The sequence below is a fragment of the Hemicordylus capensis genome, chromosome 10 (assembly GCF_027244095.1).
Source record: "Hemicordylus capensis ecotype Gifberg chromosome 10, rHemCap1.1.pri, whole genome shotgun sequence".
NCBI lineage: Eukaryota > Metazoa > Chordata > Lepidosauria > Squamata > Cordylidae > Hemicordylus > Hemicordylus capensis.
The window spans coordinates 12,956,500-12,971,375 of NC_069666.1; the positions used below are offsets into that span (position 1 = coordinate 12,956,500).

At 43.4% G+C, this 14,876-nt stretch overlaps 1 protein-coding gene and 1 long non-coding RNA gene across 6 annotated transcripts in view; one reads left to right on the forward strand and one right to left on the reverse strand.

The window, feature by feature from the left end:
- The window catches only part of LOC128334856 (uncharacterized), a 221,080-nt gene that overhangs the window by 168,151 nt on the left and 38,053 nt on the right, over positions 1-14,876 (forward strand). The gene's annotated exons all lie outside the window — the stretch shown is intronic.
- SEMA6D (semaphorin 6D) overlaps positions 8,467-14,876 on the reverse strand; it is a 410,879-nt gene continuing 404,469 nt past the window's right edge. For 3 of the 5 annotated variants that reach the window (XR_008311419.1, XR_008311422.1, XR_008311421.1), the window contains 2 exons: positions 13,870-14,203; positions 8,467-10,328 (listed from right to left, as the gene is read on the reverse strand). Coding sequence is in view for 1 of the 5 variants with exons in the window: in XM_053272291.1 (XP_053128266.1) it covers positions 14,172-14,203 (32 nt within the window). In the remaining 4 variants the exon portion in view is untranslated. Of the gene's footprint in view, positions 10,329-12,853; positions 14,204-14,876 lie in introns of those variants that run through there. The other 2 variants (XR_008311420.1, XM_053272291.1) reach the window with 2 other exon arrangements.

A 14,876-nucleotide genomic window follows, 5' to 3' on the forward strand; every position in this document is an offset into this window, starting at 1 on the left:
AGCCCTCGTAGAGCATTGATTTAGGACTGGCAAGACCTGAGTTCAAATCCCCATTCAGCCATGAAACTCACTGGGTGCCTCTGGGCCAGTTGCTTATATCTCAGCCTAATCTACCTCATAGGTGGTTGTGAGGGATAAGCATAGCCATGTACATTGTTTTGGGGCTTCTTGGAGGAAGAGCAGGATATAAATGTAAAAGTAAATTTTGAGTTTGACAGATCTGGCTTCTCTGCAATTTCTCTCTGCTCTTCATCTGCAATAAGCAAATAATCATCTGGCCCTACCTTACAGGATTGTTGTAAAGATTCCTAGTATAACATGCGTGAAATGCTCTGAAAATTCTAAACAGCCGTAATATGTATTAATATTGCTTGCTGCTGCCTGGCTAAAGATCCAAGGTACTTTCTTTCATCAGACCAACTTCTGTCAATCTTGGATTTTCTCCTTCTCTGCAGCTTGTGGGTCTCTGGGGGTACCTGGCGTTGCAGCAGAGGCCTCTTTGTGAGCCTAAGGGTGAGTGATTCAAACCGCTTCCAATTTATCCATATGCATAAAAGGCTAATCGACCATTTAACTACCTGACAGTGCTCTCGCAACAGGAATTGCAAATAAGGAGTCTCTGGGGCTTTTTGGCTTAGTCTGTTCGGTCACTGTTATTTGCAGAGATGTGGATTTTCCTGCCCGGATTTTAATTTTGGTCCTTTGAGTTCTGAACAGCACTGGGGACTGCAGTGCAGAAAAATGAATGGAGTAATCAAGGTAGAAGCTCAGCTTGTATACTCCTCAGAGAGAGGGAGAGATTCTTATCGGCACAGTGTGATTTAAAAGAAAGGGAAACTTGAGAAAGCCCTTAAATCTCCAACTCCTTTTTGAAAGTCACTCACTTAAGCCCAACATTTTTGCCTGCATTGAGTTCCCACCATCCAGATGTGTCTGGGTTTTTAGCTGGCTGTCGTGGTTCATTCTTCTGATGAGCCTCCTCTGATGGATCCTGCTAAATGCAGACGACTGCATCTTCAAAGTGCTCCAGAGAAACGTAGTCATATTATTGTCCCTCTGGCTTTAATGCAAGCCCCAAGGTTAACTCTCCATATGCTGCTTGGAAAATGCAGCCCTTGAGATTGGATTCAGGGATCAGATACTGGCCTTGCTCTTCATTTTAGAGGAGTCCGGACTATTTATAGTGAGCTTTTTTTTTTCTAGGGATGTTGCAAGCATTGAGCAGGGGGACTTGAGACCAAAATCAATTCAGGAAGACTGGAGATATTTCTCAGAGAGAAATGGGGATGGGGCTCATTCTGTTTTGCATGCAGCAGGTCCCAGGTTCATTTCCTGGCATCTCCAGGTAGGGCTGGGAAGGAATCCTACCTGAAACCTTGGGGAGCTGCTGCTAGTCAGTGTAGACAATACAGAGCTAGATGTTCTGATTCAGTATAAGGCAGCTTCCTATCTTCCTAGCTTGCATAGAATCCTAGAAACCCCATGAACTCCTGACAGTAAGGAATCTGGGGACATGTCAGGCAAACATAGGGAAGCGGCCGTATGATCTCCTGGCAGGCGTGACGTCTGAACCTACCAACTGGATTCCCAACATTCTCCCCAGATTCTCCACCCAACTTCAAATGTAGGTGACAAGTAGGCAGAGAATCTGGGAGAATGTCAGAAATGTCAGCGAGGGAACTGGACTTGATGGGGTTAGACACCATGCCCCCTGGGTGTGTGAGTGTGCTGCCATTTCTCTACATTTGCCCAACATATCCCTGCCTTCCTCACTGTTGGGCAGTCATAGGAACATAGTAAAGTAAAATAACATTGTGCCATCGAGTTGGTGTCGACTCCTGGCAACCTCAGAGCCATGTGGTTGTCTTTGGTAGAATACAGGAGGGGTTTACTATGGCCACCTCCCGTGCAGTATGAGATGATGCCTTTCAGCAGCTTCCTATATCGCTGTTGCCTGAAATAGGTGTTTCCCATAGTCTGGGAAACATACCAGCGGGGATTCGAATCGGCAACCTCTGGCTTGCTAATCAAGTCATTTCCCCGCTGCGCCATTAGATGGCTTATAGGAACATAGGAAGCCGCCATTTACCTCCTACCATTGGTCCATCTAGCTCAGTATCACCGACACCTACACAGACTGGCAGTGGCTTCTCCAAGGTTGCAGGTAAGAGTCTCTCTCTCAGTCCTAACTTGGAGATGCCAGGGAGGCAACATAGAACCTTCTGCATGCAAGCCTGCAGGTACTCTTCCTAGAGTGGCCCCATCCCCTAAGGGGAACATTTTACACTGCTCATGTGTGGTCTCCCATTCATTTGCAACCAGGGTGGACCCTGCTTAGCAAAGGGAACAATTGATGCTTGCTACCACAAGACCAGTCATGTGAACCTGCCCATAGAATTTGAGCTTTGGGAGGGACCTTGGAGGTCTCCTAGTTCAACTTCCTTTATTTATCCTTCTTTCCCCTGCAGTCACCAGGTCATCCAAAATGACCTGGAGCTTGTGGCTCGCCTATGTATTATTGATTACTGCTACTACTACTACAGCAGCAAATATTTACATACCATTTTTCAACAAACCTCTTCAAAGTGGTTGACATAGAAACAAAAATGAATGAATGAATGAATGAATGAATAAATGAATGAATAAATAAATAAATAAGGCTCCCTGTCTCCAAAGGGTTCCCAGTCTAAAAAGAAACACAAAGCAGACATCAACAACAGCCACTGGAGGGATGCTGTGCTGGGGTTGGATAAGGCCAGTTAATCTCCCCTTACTTCCTATAAGAGATCCACCACCTTTAAAGGTGCCTCTTTGCTCAGTTAGCTGGGGTCACTGCTAACCTACCTTTCTTCCAAGATGGCGTACATGGGGTCGGCAGGCGGTCATCCATCCAGACACTGACCACACCTAGACTTGCTTAGCTTCAGCAAGGTGGCTGGGTCATGTGGCCTCAGACCATAGCCTGGGACCTATAGATTAAGCAGAGACCTTCACACTATTAGCAGTGAACTTTCAGTTTTTCGAAGGATCTAACAAAATGTCTCAAATGGTCAATCCGAGCGACGCTTCCTTACAACCCGGAACCATCCCCTCCCCATTATTTTTAGTAAATGTCTCATCAGTATTTCTATCGTCCACGCCTTGGGCAACACGGCCTGGACTGCAGCCACACCGATCTGACAACCTGTTCGGCACGTCTCCCATCAATTAGGCCACAGCTGTCGCTGTATCTATTCTCAGCCTCTGTGGTGTGGTAGCTGCAGGTTTGCAAACAACAGATCTGTCTGCAGCTTAGCAGCTCTTGTTATTTTCCCCTCTTTCATATCCAGTCAGGAGCAAATTGTTATCTTCACAATGCCGCCTATCTCATTTGTTTGTTTTGAATCTGACTCCTTGTCGCTGCTCTGTACTCCGACATGTAAGCCTATCAAAGGAACTCCTTTAAAGAACCTAGTGATTCATTTTGAACAGAGAACAGTTGTTGGGGTGCTGGAAAATCCGCTGCTTGGAACACGGGCCATGGCCTGGGGACAGCCCTTTCCCCCCAAATGTCAGGACTGCTGTCGTCCTGGGGGTGGCATACCCGTCCCCAGGTTAGCTGCCTTCTACCGAGTCAGGCCATTAGTCCACCTCGCTCTGTGTTGCCGACACTGACTGGCAGCAGCTCTCCAAGGTTTCAGGCAGAGATCTCTCCCAGCCCTACCTGGAGATGCTGCCAGGGGCTGAACCGGAGACCTTCTGTAGGCAAAGCTGATGTTCGGTCACTGAGCTATGGCCCATAAGGCAAGCCTGCACAACATAAGGGTGGGACCGGATCCGGCCCACAGGGATGTTTTTAGTGGCCCCCAGGGAGGAATATCCTGCAGTATCATTGGAGCAGAAAACTGCCTTATAGCGCCATCCTATGCATGTTCACTCAGAAATACGTCCCACAGTGATGTACCCAGTGCAGCTGACTCCCAATGCATGACTAGGGTTGCAACATGGAAGTGACAGTGATTTAGGGAGAGGAGAGACCTTTTATTTGGGGCTGGCATGCACTCCAGGGGCCCCACTGACTCGACAGGGATAAGGCCTTCTTTCTGTCCAATATCCTTGGCAAGGGCATTTTAAATGATATTTTAAATAATAAATTTAACGTAATAATTAATGTGCTGAATGTCATGGAATGTCATGAATGCCCCACAGGGGCATTTTCGCTGTGCAGCCCTGCCCTAAGGGGAAGATCTTAGAGCAGGCAGGGCTTACCCATCCAAATGCAAAGTCAGGCAGACCCTGCTTAGCACTGATGCTTGCTACCACAGGACTAGCTCTCCTCCCCATTTCCTTTCACAAGGAAGCCCCAGCTTCCTTATCACTGTTATAGTTTATATAAATATAAAACATATATTTTATCAGCCCCAGCCACACCCCCTGCATGTGACCTCAGACACAGGGGGGCGTGGTTTCGCTCCCAAACGGGGCCGCGTTCAAAGGCAGGGAGAGCGGCTCCAGCTGCAGCACTGTCCAGGATTTGCTCTCGAATGGGGCCCCGTTGCCCTGTTTGGGAGCAAAGCGATGCCCCCGGCATCTGACGTCAGATGCAGGGAGGGCGCTGGCAGGAGGAACATAGGCCGCCAGCTGGCTTCCTCCACCAGTGCCTAGACCCCCCGGGCAAAAAAGTATCCTGGGGCCTTCCTCTGGACCCTCCCCAGGCTGCCCTCCAATGTGGACAGGAGATAACGATAGTAGTATGCCCGGGAGCTTCAGAGAGTATGCCCCTTCTGCCCCGGGATGCCCAATGATGGGGAAGCATCTCTCCCCAAGTACAGCATTTCTGGCAATCGGCATTGGCGGTGCATTGGAGCCTGCTTCCTCAGTGAGCTCTCCTGTGCTGGATTAGGGTAGTTTGCTTCAATGAACATTTCAAATCTCTAGAAAGCCACATTTCCCACCAATGCTATTAAAAATCTAGTGAGACGGCTCTTTCCTTTCTAAGCCTTGCATTGTATGTTAATTTGAGCTTTCTTACTGTTTCACTGACCATCCTTAACCATAATTTAATTGTCAGCATATCTTTCTTTCCCCCCATTCACTGAGGAATGGACTTTTGTGCTGCTGGTATATAATTTTAAAATTACATCCAATTTTGCATTTAAATATATATATTTTTTGTGTAACTGAGCAAATAACAATTGGGTTTCAAAGTAGACCCACTCCTATAATTTCTTAAATGGATATAACTGCTTTCCCCTGCGGGCATACTCACTGCTTTTCCCTGTGGGCATATTCCCGGTGGGCATACTCACCAGATGTGAAAGAAGCCCCACGGAACAGTGTCACATCTCCAGTGATATTGCTCTGATGCAGTGCCCATTGATTTTAACATCAAAGATATGTAAGGTGGTTCTGGTGAGGTTTTTGTAAGAATGCTCCAGATATCTCCCGGCCTGCATGTCTACCCAGCTCTTCTTCCTGATTTGCTTCACAGGCAGGGGAGGGAGAGGAGAAGGTAATAAACCCTGGCCCTGATCCAGCCCTTGTGATGTGCCAAGGAGGTGATGACATGTACACATTGCATGAGAGTGAGAAAGGAAGGGGTGCATTTATGTCCACATCGGAATGTCTGTCCCATTTAGAACAATGCCATGCAGATAAATTGCCTGTGCCTGAGAACTTGGTTCTGCTCTTGATATAGCAAATGATATGCATGCACAAGAGCCGTTACATATGCCGATGTCCAGAGATGGGTCATGGCATTTGTTTGCGAAACCTGTCACTTTTCCCCTTGAGTGATCCTCAACAGATGCCTTTTCTTCTAGGAACAGCAGTGAAGGGGGAAAAGGCTGTTGATTGAGTTCAAGGCTACTGTTAAAATATAAATATATAAATAAATATATCTGTAAAGGGTTAGAGGGAAGGCATGATGCATTTTTCAAAATGTTTCCTAGATAGTATTAATGACAGGGTGCCAAATGTGTCCCCCCATCCGGCATATCCTCCTCCCCTTCTTTCCTTTCTTTTTAAAGCTGGGGGCAGGAGCCACGCTACATAGGAACATAAGAAGCTGCCATATACTGAGTCAGACCATTGGTCTATCTAGCTCAGTATTGTCTTCACAGACTGGCAGCAGCTTCTTGCAGGCAGGAATCTCTCTCAGCCCTATCTTGGAGAAGCCAGGGAGGGAACTTGGAGCCTTCTGCTCTTCCCAGAGCGGCTCCATCCCCTGAGGGGAATAGCTTACAGTGCTTACCTGTGGTCTCCCATTCAAATGCAACCAGGGCAGACCCTGCTTAGCTAGCGGGAAAAGTCATGCTTGCTACTGCAAGACCGGCTCTCACCTTGCTTGTGCCCCAAATGATTCACTGCCTGTGGTGACCACCTCCCCTCAGTAATGTAGTTACAAAAGTTAGTACAATTAAATTCCATATAACCCTATTCAAATATTAAAGTCAATTAAAACTATAAAAACTTAAAATACCAAAACCAGCCGTTAAAACAGAGCAGCTGGAAAAGATAGACTGGAACCCTCAGATGGGTAAAAGCTTGAACAAATATGCTTCAGTTTTGCTAGATGGACCGATGGTCTGACTCAGTATATGGCAGCTTCCTATGTTCTATGTTGAGAGGCTGGATCGATCCCGCCATGCAGTTATGGAAGTGCCTGTTATCATGGGTAGGGCTTTTCCTTCTTCAGACAAAGCTTGTTGTAAGTTTGAGCAATGGGAACGAGGGTCATTGACACAGTGGTGGTGGGACTTCTCTCTTCACGCCACTGTACACGGCTAAAGCAGAGTGATTTTATAATGTCTGAATTAGACTTTGGTGAGCATATTAACTGAGTCGCAGAACCAAACTACATATCATCATAAACACAAACATTCTATAACAGGAATTCTGACCATATGGCCTGTCAGCACAGCAGATAGTAAAACATTAAGTGAAAAGGCTTTCCTAAGTCTTATTCACTGTCAAGTTTGATAAATAGAGTGCTGAGAATGAGGAGGAAGTGTGGCTTATTTGCAAATGCCAGCTCTAAGAGCTGGTTCACACATGCTTGTACATCATTTGTTGGCTTCAGTATCAAGTGGTGGTTGGTTTGCATGCGTGAATTAATGCTGTAATCTATCTAGTAGAGATAGTGTTGTGTTGTTTGGAAGTTTGTCCAAATGGGAATCTTGTAGAGAGTGTGTGGGGTGGAGTCAGAAAGGAAAAAAAAGAGAAAGGAGAAGGAGAAGCTGGAGTTGTTTCTGGAATAAAGTCTCAGTTAAATCCACATAAGATTGTTTTGGGGAAGCAGTTCTAAAACAATGAGCCACTACCTTACAAAGAACTGTTATATTGCCCAATGTCACTTCAAATAACATGTTTTTAACAGAGTCCGTTCACAGTCAGTTGCTAGCAATCAAGTAATAAGAAATGGAAGCATTGTACATGCAGTAGAAACATTGTACATGAGGAACTCCTTGGTGTTTAGTGTCAAATTCTCTTTAAAATCACATTCTTCTGGCAGAAGCTAACAAAAAAAATTCTTTAGAAAAAGAAGAAACCAAATATCAAACTTCACATCAAAGAGACAAGTGGAAGGGTGGCCTGGGGATTCCTAATATAGCATGATATTATGATGCTTCCAAACTAGTTGCTATGGTGTCTCAGGTGAAAACAAGAGACAATTTTGTATGGCATCTGAATGAGAATGTTCACACTTTCTTTGAAATATTCACTATGGGTATCTAGACTGTGTCTAGATAGAATAAAGTTTCACTTTATGCAAATGTCACAAGCTCATCCATATTGAGTTTGGAAAGGAAGCCTCATCCTCTTTCTCTTTCTTTTCATTGCAGAGATCATTATGGGATATTTTAGCCAAAGATGAAAATAGTTCATTCTTTCAGTAAAGTTAAAATATTTCTTTATATTGGCATGTGCACTATCTGAATAAACCCAGAGGGTAGTGACGCTCTTTCCCCCCTCCAATTTTTACATGTTAGTATTCTTCTGTTTAAGAGACCAAAAGGGAGCCCAGAATCTTATATTCAACAAGACAAAAAATATGAGAGAAATAAAAAGTTAGAAGTGTTGGATGAGAAGGGGGGAAAGGTATGAGAAAATATTAAAGTATATAAAAAAGTAAAGCTAGAACAAATATACAAAGAATGAGAAATGGCTTGAAGAAAGACTCAAGGACAAAATAAATGGCTTGTTAGGAACACTTTGCAAAATTTACAAGAACAAAAATCCTTGGAAGACAGGTTAAAAACGTGCATAGATGATATAAAAGGGATTCATTAAATTACAGAGCAATATAATTTGTTCTTCAGGTATTTTTAAAAAGAAAATAATGCATGTAATACTGAGCAAAGAAAGGGAAAATGAGGCTGGAAGAGACTGATAACGCGACCAGGAAAAATAGTATTAAATGTAGACGGATTCCAGAAAAAATAAGAAAACTTGATTTAGTAGAGTGTTTACAAGATTTAATGTTTTATTTAAATTAGAAAAATTCACACATAGTAAGGATGGAATATACTTATAGAATTCAGTCTGTAGCAATTAGCCTCCCCTCCCTCTAAAGAGCTAATGAGGAGTAAACCCTTGTCTCAACTGACAGGCTGGAGAACTCCATGGCAGCCAATCAGCACACCAGGTGGATGAGACCTAGAGACCGGTTGCTGGAAATTCTGGGAACAAGAAGGGAGGTCTTTGTTGGAGAGAAGCAAGTACAGAAAGGCTTAGTGAGGGGCAATGGAATTTTGCTCCCTCAAGGTCAAAGCCAGCATGGAGATTTCTCTCATGGAATAACTCTGTAGATCCTTGGAAGAAGGGACTGCAGGAAGCTTGTTTCTTCTCACCAGGAACTGTATGAGTTCAAGGAAAAGGAGATTCAGCATAGGGAGCAGTTTGTTAGTCAGATTTTGCATTAGAAACATATTTCTTTATGTGTGTGCTTTTGCATATTCCTGATGCTGTTCTATTATTGTTTATCTGTAATGTAATTAAAATAAGAAACACTAGTCTACGCGCACCCTACCTATGGCATTGCAAAAGACTCTGCTGCCCCTTCACTTTGGAATTCTCTTCCCCTCCAGATTCAGTCTGCCTCCTCCCTTTCAGCCTTTCAAACCTTATTGAAGACATTTCTTTTCCTCCAGGTGTTTGCCCTTTAATTAATTATTTTTAAAAAAATCTTGGATGCTGTTCTTGTTTGTACACCACCCTGAGTCTATGGATTGGACAGCATGTTAAATCTTTTAATAAACAAACAAACAAACAAACAAACAAACATTTAATGTGCATTAAGACAACCTATTTTTGTAACCCTACTATTCTTAACTGTACCTAAAAGCTGAGAAAGCCTCAGATGCAAACAGTCTGTAGTAATTGAATAACACTTTTTAAAAAGTTCTTTTCTTTTTACAATCCTCTCCAAGTTGGTTTTTAACTCAGGACAAGAGGGGAGTGGTGAAGGGAGATTTCTCCAGTGCAAACATGTTCTCAAACATTCTGCAGCTATCAGTTTTCTCACCAAGTGTAGGCTTGCACGTGGAAGATTTTTGTACTTGTCCAAGAGCCAAATTAAGAGGGTTTTTTTCCTGGGTTATCCCACTCCATGCCCAGAGAGTTTCTGTAAATAAAAGGGGGAGTGGTGGCAGCATTTTGAATGCACCAATAATACAGAATGGTTTTATAAGAAGCCTAGCCAAGCAGCTCAGTAGGGATGATTCAGCATTTCTTTTCCACACATGAGCTTGCTCTGAGACAAAGGCTTTAATCCGTTACACAGTCATTCAGGACAAATAAAATAAGCTCAAGATATTTTGGCAAATATTTCAAGGGTAAGAACAACAGACACTTTACTTTCTAGGCCAAGAAATAATGTAAAATTAATTATTGGAAACACATTTTTCATTTCTTCTTCTTCCAGATGTATGGTCTTCAATTCTTGCTAAGCAAAAAGAACCCAATCCAATTAAAAGTTCTTCATGGCTATTGAAAGCAATGGCACAGTTGAGAGCAACTTGGTACTTTGGTTTCACTAGAGCTTAGTCATTACTAAATGTTAGTTGGTTTGGGAGCAGTGAAGTTAAGACTTTTGCTAGATCAGTTGAAATAGAAGAATATCAGAAGTCTTAATTATTCGTTTTGTTTTTTGGTCTTTCTTCTTCTTTGGTTCTCAGTCAATACAGATAATTTATAAAAATGTCAGTCAATGTTAGAAGACATTGCCTTAGGAAATGGAGGAAGACATTTGCTAAAACAGAATATCTTATTCCTTCAGAAACTGTACAGAAAACAATTTGATGCTCATTTACTGAATGCTGTATCAAAAGGGAAGATATTTGTTTATTCTGTGAAAAGGAAAGAGAGAGAAGTCTTCATCAGAATTTATATAGGATGTTGATATATTCTATCTAGTAGAGAATGGGCTTGTATTGAGTGTGTGAACCAGGCATAATGTCTGGTTTAACATGTAGCATGAGGAAGTGGAATCCTGAAGTAGAATCCAAGTCAGCAAGTGTGGGCTGACTTGCTTCAGATGGAAGGTGCAGGATGCCATTATTGAATTCTCCACTATATAAAATGCTGCCTGCAAGTAAAATGTTGTAGAGAGGCAGGTGGTTCAAAAGCATCCAGCTCCAAAGATTCTACTTACAGGGAGGGGTTTTTTTAAATCCAGAGGGGAGCATTCAAAAATGGTATCGCCCACCAGTAGCCCCAAGTGGTACAGTCTGTTCTATCACCTCAGAACTCTTCCAACTCATTTTTGTCTGCATGCGTAGGCCAGGCCTAAATCTCCAGGAGTAGGTGACTTCTCACTGTTGTGGAGCAGCCTCTGATTGCTTCAGTTGTAGCCTTGCAGAGATGACACTGGCTATTCCTTACTCAATAATACTGCACCATTCTCGCTGTACAGATAAAGAACTGGGGATGGACAGATGGTGCCGCTTGCCATAGTTTCTTTCAGAACTAGAGTCTTCCACATTATATAGCCCCTTTGACGTGGGTGGCCAACGCAGTAGTCCTCTTGCTCTACCCTCTCCTTCTGTCCCAGTGCTATTTAAGCATTTAATTATCATTTGCCCAGATTACCAAGAGTCCATGGGTCTAAATCACTTGTTAAGGGTTTAAGCTGCTGTTTAGTAAGTATGTTAATTGATATTGCAAGGAATATCTCCAGGTATCTTCCTAAATGCCAATTATCTGGCTCAACATTCCTGGCAATTTGAGTTTGTTAGTAAGAACCTAATTACACTAGTTTACTGCTGATGGAATTACACAAGGAGTAGATTTCTCTCTTACATACTTATTAGGCCTCAATAAGTGATCCTTAGCAGTCTGTTGCTATTCAATTAACACGTAATAACTTTCTTAATGAACCTAATTGAAATGTTTGTATGAATCTGGCACCTTGCAAAAAAACCAACAAAAGCCCTAAAAAACAAAAACATATTTTTATTGGAGTACTTATCAAATATGTCATTCCTGTTTGCAATGCTAGGGAAAATAGGAAGACAAAAGCTTAAGCACAGATCGGGCAATTCCTGTTTAGGATGATCTATCAGAATTTAACTAAGGTGTTTTGTTGTGTGTGGGGGGAGGGGGGACACTTGAATCCACAAGGCATTATGCCTTAGGCTGAATTGATGATAGCAATTCTGCATGAACCAGTTTGCAAATGTGAATCCACACCAGTGATTCCAAACAGAAGAAGAAGAAAGTTTCAACCTAACCTTATTTGAATATATTGCATGATGAGGGTATTCTCATGATCCATGGAAAGCAGGCTAAGGGAGCTTGAATACCACTTGTACCCCTCCCCTTAAATGGGGTTAGTGGAGCGAGTCCTCTGCTAACCCCATTTTTAAAATTGTGTGTTGCCGCGCTGCAAGCAGCCTCCTCGACTCGGGGGTTTCTCCAGCATGCACCACGCACTTGCACAGGCCATCCTGGAACTTCCAGGGACCGCATGGTCCCTGATACCCACAGCCCACGCCAGCTCCATGACGGAGCCGGCAGTTGTGTGGGTGGCCAATCCGGCCACCCAGGGCTTCCCTTTAATTGTCTGCGGCTAAACCCACTCTCCCTGCAGACCTCCTTTTGGAGAGTCTCACTGATTGTGACACTCGCCTCAATGTCTCAGGGCATCTGGTTTCTGTGGCATCTGGTCATCTTATTGCTTGTGCCATCCAGATGTGAAAGTCATAGAGGTTCTGATTAGATCTCTTCCAGAAGGTGACTTTATAGCAAATACATAAATAAATAAGGCTATGTGAATGAGGCCTTTTAGAGCTAGAGCATCAGGTGTCATAAGAACAGCCCTGCTGGATCAGGCCCTCTCTAATCCAGCCTCCTGTTTCACACAGTAGCCCTCACAGGCAAGAGCTGAGGGCATATCTGTCCCAAGTGATCCATCTGTTGCTGGACTGTACCATTTCAACTTCCATGTGTGGAAGGATGGAACTGTTGAATCCCTCTTTACATTTTTGTTTTGAATGCAATACAATACTTTTTGAATGGAATACAAAAGTAATACATTAGGGAGAAAGTTCTGTCCTGTCCTCTCTGACAAATAATTCTTGTACATGCAGCAAGTTCTCCCCCCATCCTGCCCCCACATGAAGTAGCATTAAAGTACTTCCTTCTCCAGCTTGTAGGCTGATGCAATACAGTCTTGGGGCAGATCCACCGTGTGACTCTGCCGGTTGTGTGTTTTGACTCTGAAGATGTTTGCCTTTGAATTGTAGAGTTCAAAGGGATCTTGGAGGTTTTTAGCCCAGGCCCGCTGGTCAGTGCAGCAAACTGCGACAGCATGGCAAATGGTTGTTCAGCCTCTGTTGAAAACCTACAAGAAAGGAGAGCCCACTACTGCATGAAGTGGACTGTTCCACTTTTGGACAGTGTTGGGCAATACTCTTCCAGTTAGAAGAATCTCCAGCTTGGGTTTTTGGGTGGGGTGGTGGTGGTGGTGGTGGTGGTAATGTAAGGAAGGTAATGTAAGGAATTCTATCCCTTCTGAGGAGAAGAGTGCTGGTCTTGTGGAAGCAAGCATGATTTGTCCCCTTAGTTAAGCAGGGTCCTCCCTGGTTGCATATGAATGGGAGACCTGAGGTATAAGCACTGGAAGATATTCCCCTCAGGGGATGGAACTGCTCTGGGAAGAGCAGAAGGTTCCAAGTTCCCTCCCTGGCATCTCCAAGATAGGGCTGAGAGAGATTCCTGCCTGCAACCTTGGAGAAGCCGCTGCCAGTCTGTGAAGACAATACTGAGCTAGATGGATCAATGGTCTGACTCGGTATATGGCAGCTTCCTATGTTCATATATTCACACAGGCAAGTTGAAAAGGTACATCCAGCAACAGGTGGATCACATGGGACACCTAATGTTTAGCCTAAATCTGCTTCTTTGTAATTTCAACCCCTTGGTTCTAGTCCTGCCTTCAGGAGCAATAGCAAACAAAGTGTGCTCTTCCACCTATGTGACAGGCCTTCAGATATTTGACACTGGCTGTTATCTCATCTCTAAGTCTTCCCTTTTCTAGGCAAAGGATTGGGTCCGTCTTCGGGTGCCACCAGTTCATCTGGTGGTAACCTGAGGTAGGGCCTTCTCTGTTGTTGCCCCTGGGTTGTGGAATGCACTCCCCATAGACATAAGAGGATTGTCTTCATTGGGGGTCTTCAGGAGAGCCTTAAAGACCCTCCTTTTAAAAACCTGACTTTTAATGATATTTACTTTTAATTTCATCTAGTTTTAATTATAATCTTAATCTGCTTTTAATTGGTTTTTGATTTTAATTAACTGATTTTTAAAAATGTATTGTCAATGTAAACTGCCCCGAGCCACCTTTGGAAGGGTGGTATATAAATCAATCAATCAAACAAATAAACATACCTCAAACATTCTTCATAGGACTTGGATTCCAGATGCCTCCCATCTTTGTTGACCTCCCCTGAACCTATTCCAGTTTGTCAGTGTCAAAATACAGGGTCCAGAGTTGGATGCAGGGGCTGACATGATAGGCAGTGATCCATCGGTGAACTTTCTCAAGGCAGAGGACCTTGAGAGTAATTGCCCTGCGAGCTTGATGGGTAGATCATGTGCCTTCATGCACACATTTCTGGCAGTTTTTGAGTCATTAAAGGACAATGAACATCCATTCTGTGCATGAATTCAGCCTTCCAAGACTTCAGCCTTCAAGAATTCAGCCTCCAAGAATTCAGCCTTCCTATTAAATAAAACAAAATGGCGGATGTAGTGCAAATAGGAGCAAGGGAATGTTGGTTGCTTAGAAGAGAATAATTTAGCTTTTTTAAAAAACAAAACAAAACTGGAATTAAACAGACAATTGGTCATGGTGGACAAATGCCAGCGGTCATTTGGGCAAAACAGCCCATTTATTCCATTTGGAAGAGTTACTGTGTAGGCTGCAGCCTTCCCTTAAACTTTCCACTACCTGGGTTTAGTGTCACAATAACATGATAGAGAGTAATAGCTTTCGTCGTCTATCATGCCATTTGCCTGCATATTAATGAGTCCCTTAGTACTCATTGAGTTGAAAGGCCTTAATGGTCCCTTCGCAGGCAGCCGGCAGTAGTTATAGGGTCAAAAATATATACTGCCTGGGAAAGACTGAGTAATTGTGCATTAAAATATATTTCAGCTCTTACAAATGTCTACGAACAATTTAACCGAAAGGGTGTGAAATTACTACTAATGGTCTAGCACAAACATGCAAAGAAGAGAAATGTCGGAGTTCAGGCTGCTGTCAGTTGTAGCACTGGCTTTAGAAACAGTGTGAGAGTGGGTCGGGAAAGCTATCTATGCTTATAAATCTGTGAAAAAGAACTATCTCCCCTTTAGCACAATAAAGCCACACTCAGCTAAAAGCCGTCCATTAT